Source organism: Poecilia reticulata, linkage group LG5 (assembly GCF_000633615.1).
Source record: "Poecilia reticulata strain Guanapo linkage group LG5, Guppy_female_1.0+MT, whole genome shotgun sequence".
Taxonomy (NCBI): Eukaryota; Metazoa; Chordata; class Actinopteri; order Cyprinodontiformes; family Poeciliidae; genus Poecilia; species Poecilia reticulata.
Window position 1 is genome coordinate 14351753 of NC_024335.1, and position 9490 is coordinate 14361242.

General features: G+C 38.2%; 1 protein-coding gene across 1 annotated transcript in view; it reads right to left on the reverse strand.

The window, feature by feature from the left end:
• The window catches only part of LOC103464848 (recombining binding protein suppressor of hairless-like protein), an 18746-nt gene that overhangs the window by 4567 nt on the left and 4689 nt on the right, over positions 1-9490 (reverse strand). The window contains exons 2-10 of the mRNA XM_017304638.1: positions 8622-8709; positions 7029-7163; positions 6540-6610; positions 6299-6414; positions 5125-5299; positions 4268-4411; positions 2998-3110; positions 204-344; positions 6-74 (exon numbers count right to left, since the gene is read on the reverse strand). Of these exons, the coding sequence (XP_017160127.1) occupies positions 6-74; positions 204-344; positions 2998-3110; positions 4268-4411; positions 5125-5299; positions 6299-6414; positions 6540-6610; positions 7029-7163; positions 8622-8709 (1052 nt within the window). The remainder of the gene's footprint in view (positions 1-5; positions 75-203; positions 345-2997; positions 3111-4267; positions 4412-5124; positions 5300-6298; positions 6415-6539; positions 6611-7028; positions 7164-8621; positions 8710-9490) is intronic.

The window sequence follows — 9490 nt, forward strand, 5'->3', positions numbered from 1 at the left end:
TCCACGCCAATAATGGTCCAGCAGGATCCATCGTTTAGCACCACCCTGCTGGAGTCTCTGATGCTGGACGGAGCCTCATCAGAGTAAAGGTGGAGGAGACGTCAGAAGACAAGTTGACATAGAGATTGAGATAATGAAAATAATTAAAGATAAAGTAAACGGAKCATAGAAAGAAAGGAAAATAGAGTGAGGTGATGCTTTACCTGGTACTGTATGATGGTATCGTTCAACAGGCACAGATAMGAGTTGGGATTGTCTCTGAACTGAAAGGCACACTTGTGTAGCTGAGAAACGGGTTCGTCCACGTCTAAGATGGCGTGCTGCTTGTTGACCTTCCGGATAACCTGAAGGGATCAAAAATCTCAGGAATGTTTTCAGACCCTCAAAGATAATTTCTGCAGAAAAATAAAAAAATCGAATTCCTGTGAAAGCGAGTTTAGTAAGCTAAAGGAACAAGCTGARATTTTACTAAAAACGCCTCATTTAACTTTTTTGTGGTGCATTAGAGTTGTATCCAAATATTTACATGCAGTAAACCTTTCACCAGCTCACAGCTGGGCWGGGGGGCTTCCTATAACTCATGTTAGGCAGGATGGGGCCTGCATACCCTGGGCTATTTAAAAAAAAGTGATATTCAGCATGGAAGCATGCTAACTTATTTCATTCTGGACAGCTTACAATAATGTAATCACTTTAAGTTATGGAAACCCTAGTCTTGAGCATGGCTTAATGGAAATAACTCAATATCCCTTTGTTCTGGTCAGACAGGCTGCTGTAAATGAATTAGACATAGCAGACAGTGCAGTGTTTTTGCTCTTGTCACAGTTCTGACAGCTGAGAGGTGCCTGTGCATCCCATGTTATCCTTGTAGTTGAGGCAAAGTAAAATCAAAGCATAATCACAAAGGCAGCCTGTTAAGCTTCCTTCTACAGTGCTATTCACTCATGCAGGCTACTTAATGCTATCATTTAGTTAAAAAAAACGTGCTCACTAGCAAGACAAAGTCTCTCTGAGTCATTTCTCACAAAAAGGCCAAGACTGTTTTATGAGGTTTAAAAATKTAAATGTTTTGGAATATTGATGACTGTACAGAAATGTTTCCTTTTACATATTGGTTTGAATTTCCTGGCAATAATGGATATCAAGAGGACAAACATGTAGATGGAAAGAGCAAAGAGGAAGAGTTGTTGCTCTGCAGAATGGCTTCCTGAGAATAATAGTTGCATCGCAATTGAAAAKTTATAAGCTTGGCGCCAGCTTCCTGCCCTGATGCAGGATAATGTGTTGCTGAGCAAGCAGTCAATCGATCTGCAGTGTTATGAGWRTGGCTTGTAAGTGTAGCTYTTATGTAAAAGCACTTTGATTGGTCAGTATGTCCAGGAAATTACTAAACCACATAAGCCCGTCTGTAATTCTAGCAGCTGTGTCTCATCCTTCCCTCTCTGTTCTTTCTCATCTGTAGTTGTTGTTTTCAAGTAGTGAAAACATTGTTTGATTTAATAATTTTGACCAGTTACAATGTATGTGTGCATATTAATATGAACAATCAGTGTTTATTAAGGGAGCTAATAACAATCTCAAAATCAAGCTTGTCTATCCAGTCAATTAATAAAAACATTTTGTTCAACTTTGGTAATTTCATGTTTTAGGTCCAGATCGTAAACATTAACAGCCGAGAATTAAAACCCTTCTGACTCCATAGCTCACAAGATATTAAACATGTTGTTTTAATACTTAAATCTGCTGATCTGGTTGAACTTTATGGTCCATACATCCAACCTTAGACATCTGGGAGAAAACCACTAMAGGAATCAGAGCCAACAATCTTGTCACGCTAACAACTTAGCAGGCAAAATTTCTCTAACTTTAAACAAGCTGTGCAGTTTAGGAATCGACTACAATAACATATAGAGGTGTAGCATGAGGGTATAATTTAACCGACTTCCACAGGACCCACAGCAGAGTGTGTTGTGTCAGCAGCTCAAGGGGTGTAAGAAAAAGGTCTGTTCAGCGAAAAATGAGGGACTCTGTGCTCAGACATTTATCTGAGTATGGAATAAATTGGATGATGGGAGAAAATGGGGAACAATTTATGGGACTAAATGTTCACATAACCATCTAGGGGTCAGAGTTGATATTAAGTTGGGATGAAGGGATAGGAGCCATTTTAAATGCTCTGCAATTATTAGAACAAAGACAAAAAACAGAGGGAGAGATTATTCTCTTCAAATGTTTCCAGGCTACTCATTAATCATAATTGCTTCTTATAATAAGGGGTAAGGTTAATATTTTGATGGAAACTCTCAATAGACACATTTTCTCTTGGTTCCTTTGGATGAAAATTTGAGCTAAATAAGGATATTCAAAATATGATCATGTTAGCATATTTGTATTCAAAGAAAAAAAAAATCTGACCAAAATTTACTGGACATGTGTTTCAGATTACATGTCACATTCATGTTGTTTCTAAATACAACATRAAACTGACATTAATGATGTTTGTGTACCCTTAACAACAATGAGTTAATGACAAAACTATAATCCAAAACATGAACTTATTCATGTCCACTGCACTGCACACACACACATGACATTTTGGTTTCTTTCAKCTGTTTTCTTCATGTCACTTCAAAATGTCCCTTTTTCTGGTCTAGTTTAAATAATCTTTTATTCCTGCAGGTTTCATTCCAAACTCTGCACAGTATGAATATTATCATAAGWTCAAAATTCCTATGCTGTTCTTGTTGAGATATGTCCAAGTTTCTCCTATATGACTGATCCTATTTTGGTAATTTAATAATTCGGAAAMCTTTTGATGTAGCTTATTCACACTACAGTATTTAAAGTGACAGTTCTCTCTTAGGAAACAAAGCATGACAGCAATACATAAGTCTAATAATATGRCAGCAAAACTGAGGTCCTTGCCCTAAATCTGCATGTGTGTGTGCGTGTGTGTGCGTATGTGTGTGTGTGTGCATGGGTGTGTGTGTGTGTTACCATGGGTGGCAGGGCAACTCCTGACTCAGTGCAAATTAACTGGACCACAGAACCRTAACAGATGAAGCCTTCACTCAGCACAATCCCGCCGTGGTCAGAACGCTGGTCATCCACTACAAACACACACAAGAACTTTGTGTGATTATTCATAGAAATRYTTCCACCATGTGAATAMATGYTTTCTTATTAAACMTTTTAATTTCCATACAGTAGAGTATTTTTTTGTGACAGTAGGAGTGATGTGGAGATGGTGTGAGGAGTGCTGATGGATGATCACTTTGAGGCTGAGGTTTTGGCTGTGGGAGGTCTGCGCTCTCGAAGCATCGTGCTACATAAATAACCTCCCTGACCTTTAGGTGGGCTACAGCAGACTTGTGAGGGGGAAAATGCTGATGAATACCTGCTTACACATACAGCGTCTTTATTAACGCAGGGAGGCTGAATTATGAGGTGAGCTGTCTGATAGCTGAAGGGAGAACTTTGATGCTATTTTATTACAGAGATATTTGCTGTTAGACCTCATGAGTCAGCATTTATGTGAAGATAAATATACATTTTGGCACTTTACCATATCCAACCTTTATTCTGTGTTTTTTTTATTTCAATTTTGTTTCTATTCAACTGTTGAATGCACATTTCATCATCCATATTTATTGCCAACCCTTAAAAACAGCATAAAAATGGCGAGGACCCATGTTTACCTTGTCACCAGGCATGGTAAAAGGTAATGTACAGGTGGGAAAACAATGTTCATATCTCAATTAGAGAACTGCTACAAAGATTTAGTCTTTGCAACTATTTGATTGTAATTGCATAAARTCTTGCTGCGTTGGAGGAATTCTGARGAAAAAAAAAATCTGTCCTAATATCAAAAWCTTAAACATGTGGATTAATCCTAACAAACGTTCCATGTTTGAAGATGTGATAAAGMATCTCCGGCACAATGTTGGGTATGGTGGAGGACCTGTGATGCTGAGCACCTGTTTCTCTTCCAAGGACCTGTAACACACTGTTAGAGTACATTATGGAGTACATCCATTGGCTTATCAACCTTCTTCCATGGACATTAATGTCCCCAGTTTTACAGCAAACTGGTGCTAAACATTAGCATTTAACCCTGGATACTCTAGAGAGATTGATTAATGAGAACTTGGAGAATTTTTTGCACGTTCTAATCATGTGAAATTTTAAAGGATGCATGACCACGTCTGAATACAAAAAGCTTTGAAGATACTTTACAGGTAGCACACCAGCAGTGACACACACACACATTTACCCATGATGATGGTGAAGGCTGTCCACTGTCTGGCGCTGGCTATGAAAGCTCCTCTGTCCACCGAGAGGTAACGAGTGCTGACCGTCTGAGAGCGTAAACGGTTGAACAAAGCCACTTTGGAGCAGGAGGATATACACACTGGAAATACATAAAGSCACACTGTCAGACACACTACACTTATTCATACCTCAGGTCTTTCTGTGAAGRGTAAGAGAGTAACATTTTGATATTTCATGCATCGTTCCCATCTTCTGCTGTAATGAACAGACCATCATGGTGGTTGTGCACTGTTAGACCCCTAAAACACTGCTTAATAATTAAAGTTCATGTCTACATATTATGAATCTTATATTTTTTTATTGTTCTAGTAAAAATTGTAGACTTGGATGTGTTGGTGCATTCATCATTTCAGTAAACTCTGGTTCACTGATTAAGCRACACAAAATAAAGCCAAACATTGTGCTGTAATACCAAACTAAATGTCTGCCCCATAAAAATGCTAACTGCCCCAATGACACACTTATAACTACACTGGTTCACCAAAAGATCCAGATTTGACTACTGAAGAGGGTCAAACTTAATTAGTCTCTGATTTGTCTCAAAATTTCACACTGATGTGGGTATTTAAGAATGAGTATACCCAGAAAAATACATGCTAAATTCAATAACTTTAATTCAAGCTAATTCTTTTCTCTATATTGATTTTCTTGTCTTCCTTTCTACCTTAATGCTTTGTTGTTTATTTCACAATTTGTACAACATTCTACTGTGACAAATTTACTTTGCTTTGTTGTAAAAGTAAAGTAAATAAAAACACAGATGGATTTCCTGGATTGAAAAGTGTGACTCACAGTCAGCATTCTTCATGGACTGTCTCTTCTGGGAAGGTTTGGAGATCACTTTGATCATCCTGCTTTGGAAGGAACCCACTTCCTGTCTGTTGCCTAAAAAAAGTCGCAGCAGCAGGCAAAAATGCTTCCTCTTGTCCTGGTCGGAGATGAAGAGAGACTTTGCACAAGCAAACAACTGCAGGAGAAACAAAGACAGTCAGTGTCAAAACGAAAAAAACAGTAACAGAAACTAGAACTTACTGGGATAATTCTGTCTCAAACTACTTTTAGAGAAAACTTTCAATTATCTCTAAGCCAGAAAAACAAAAGCAGGAGTACAGCTTTGTTTTTTTCTCAGGGAACCGAATGCTGCTGTAATTAACCATGCGTCCATCTGGACACCCAGATGCCGTTTCCAGCTCATTCTGGAGGATAACAGACAGTTTCCAGAAGGGTTTTATAATCCCTCCAGCAAATTCTGGGGCTGCTCAAAGTTTACCTGATTAAAATGACTTTGATAGCTCCTCAGCACGTCGTTAAATGCTGTTGAATCCTGTTAATCACCTGTTAATTCAAACTGCTCTACAGTTTACCACTTATGAACAAAACATCAAGATACTTGAACTTCTCCATTTGAGGTGGAGTCTAACCTCCAACCAGCAATCCGAGATTTCTGGGTCGGGATAATGGACACTTGTCCATTTTGCACCCAACTGCAAATTGCTCCAGGACACACAGGAGGCCATGACCTTTGACCCTTGGGGGAGTGTGTTGTAAACCTTCTCCAGATTCACAAAACACATGTAGACCAGGCAGCCAAGCTCCCATGAATCCCTCTGTGATTCTGGTGCCCTAAAGATCTGGACAACTGTTCCCAGGGGCWGGATGAAAGTGCCTCTGCTCCTCCTGAGAACATGGTGACCGGATCGAGGAACCGACGTCTGAACCGGCTCCTCAAACCATGAGCGTACCCTTTCATTTCTAAATAAACTTTCTTGAAGGCAACCAAAATAATTTATCATCTGAAAATCCTTTTCAATACCAAATAAAGGCCACTAGAGCCAACAAAACATACAAAAGAAAATGATTTTGATGGTTGAAGTTAGATAATATTGGTGCCAAAAAAAAGTATTTGGAAACAAAACATGAATTCTAACACCACATTTGTGCAAAACATAGATCATAGCTTCCTCACCCTTGAGTTTGGTTGCTCATCAAAGAGCAGCTTGAATGTGTCTGCTTGTGACTGACTGGAGCTGTCCAGACACATGTAACCACATATCCGATAAACWGAGTCCCCATAACCTCCYGCTGCAGGACAAGTGGTGAAAGAAAATAGGGAATGATGGGGTGGTAGKGAGTCAGATAGAAGAAGAAATAATTTAGATTGAAGAGGATTATTTGATGTCTTAACTTAAATGTTTTTGTCATGTTACCTTTCAAATGATCCTGCATGACTCTCCATCCATGACCGCTGATATAAACACAAGGTGGAGGGCAGAAAAACCTGATGGGGATGTGGGAGACTACATCAAATTTAAATATACAGGCAGTTTKTGCACTTTTATGCACATTTTAATAACTGTACTGAACTTTTTCTCAGGTTCTAAGTCTGTTCTTACTGTACGGTCTCATTTCTTATTAGTCAGACATTTTATTCTTGCTTTACTCTTATCTGCTTCTTCCTAAAACTCTAAACTTAAGCATATTATCAGAGTTTTTAGTCAATTTTTCCTGCAGTTCAAAGCAGGAACATGTCCAACAGGTTCAAAGAGCCTCTAATGTGTCATGACTTCACATTAGATAAAAATACAACGACATAAATGGGGGGTTATTTCAAGTTAGCCATATTGTTGCATTTTTTATTTCTGTTATCTTTTGCATTGCAGAATKCTTTTTTCAATACCAGAGACACATTACCAGACCTTTTCTCGTTGCCATAAGACTTCTGAGCAACCTTGGCGTGCAGGATGGTGACGCTCTGGTCTGCATGAGCTTCCCGTTTTGCCTCTCTCGCTCCACCCAGAAGATGACAGCCTTGAAAGCCCGGGTCAAGTCTCCTAATTGGATGATGATGGTGTCAGTAATATACAGCCACAGAGTGTATTATTTGTACCTCTATCCCTTTCAGTTTTTTATATTAATTAGTCATGATGGAGCAGCATAGCAAACATGTTGCTTTCCAATATTTTGAAGCAAATAAAGTACTTTCATTTTGGAAAACCTAGTTGAATCTAGTCAAATTATATTGCTTTTTAAAAAGTCTTTTTTTTCCCTCTTGGCATGAATTTGGATTAATAAAATGTGAAAATTGAATTGAATTTCACAACATTGCGTAAACAAACTGAATGTTACACTAAAATGTTCAGCTTAGTCCTATATGCCTTCAGATTTCCACATGATTCAGCATTTTGTTCTACTAACCAATGAAACAAAGGTGACACAAAGGTGACCCACCCCCACCTCTGACCCATCCACTAAACCTACCAGACTCCTCCCCACCATTCTTGTCTGCCAAACCTCTCACATACTTCTCTGTCTTGCTTGACTTCCTTAAGTAGTACCAATGTGATATATATCCTTCTTTCACATCTACAAAAACAGTAAATCATCTGGACTCCTCTAGAGTCTACAGCAGAACTCTCACTGACCATTTACTGTCACWTTTCTCCYCAACCCAGCTTGVATAAATAACTCTTTCTTCAACCATATCACCTACTATCTCCATTTGTAGTCACAATAGTTCTGCACATTAACTCAGRTGTGTTAATAATAATAAGTTTAAATTGATTTTAAGTTTTCCATTTGTTTGTGGATTTTCTGTTTAGTTTAGCTTAGTCTGTTTAGTCAGTGGATTTTATGCTCAACTGATTTTCAAGTAGATCAGTTAAACAATAACTATTGGTCAAATTGTTCTGTTAGGCTGTTGTCACATTAACTGAGTTTTCTCTCCACTGTAACAAAGTAATAAGGAGGCAAAAGCAAAAAAAAAGTCCCAGAGGCCTGGACTCTGGAATGTCACACATAATGAAATCTGTCAACACAAAAAGAGGAGAGAAGAAGGCAGGATTTTAAAGAACAATAGGACAGATTTGAATTGTATGACTGATGGTTGAATAGAAAAGACATGACTGTTTATTTGTAGATGCAACTTCCGTCCCTCAGGACAAAACCATGAAAATCTTAAAAACTAACATATTTTTTATTGCTGACAGAATAGAATATGACATATTTATATAATCAAAAGGTCAAAAACCTTTAACTCAGAATATTGAACAAAGTTTTCTGAAAATGTTAACACAGAAAAGCAAACAGAGCAAGACCTGAGCAGACAACTGCCCTAAGTAGGAAAACATTTACATGTTCAATATGTGTTAACCTGACTYTCATAAAGAGAGAGGGGGAAGGAAAACATATACAAAAAAATWAATGTTTYTTTCACCTTTTCCAGCACACTGATGTAAATCAGAGCAGCCTGCTTTACATGTTTGCTTTCTGAGCCATTACCAACATTTTGCCCATGTTTGAGGGCGATCCCATTCACACGGTTTAAACCTGCGTGGATGTAGCTGTTAGTGTGGTCAGTCTCCAAGGTGACAGTCACCTCTTCAAAAGGTCAAAGAACAGTAAGTTAGGAGCTCAGACCTCCAGGAGAAACACTGAATGGGCTGAGGACAAAGCTGGTGGGGGAGGGGGAGAACGACCTCCTAYCTCCAGAAAGTAAATATTCTGCTGCACTTGTTGCTCTAGTCAAGAGTTTCAGTGATACAAGCATGCATGACTCAACTGGTGTTGTAAAGTCCATCCAGCATAGACGCCACCTTATGTCTCCAGTATATTAGATTTGAAAGGAGGGTGGAGCCATGTGTGGGTTGGGTGATTGGCAGTAATTGGAACATTATTGTTGTTAATTGTTAATTGGACATTTTAATATTAAAAAGTCAGGGCTGCACGGTGGGAAATGTCTCCCCGTGTAGGTGTGGGTTCACTCCGGGTGCTCCGGCTTCCCCCACGTTCAACAACATCAGTACTCATGTTCATCCATTGTAAGATTTTTATTTCTAATTCGAAACAGAAAATAAGACAACCACATTTATTAATTACAGGGAGATTTAGAGAAAGAAAATGTAAACAACATTGAACAAAAAGAGCCTTTTAGAAGTCTAAACCTATATGAATTGGGAAAAATTTAGAAAAGTATTTATCTTTCTGGGCAAGATATATATGTCTAACTATACATATCTTTATCTACATTTATCTATGTAGATAAAGATATCTACATAAACACTGCCTCTATCTATCTATCTATCTATCTATCTATCTATCTATCTATCTATCTATCTATCTATCTATCTATCTATCTATCTATCTATCTATCTATCTATCT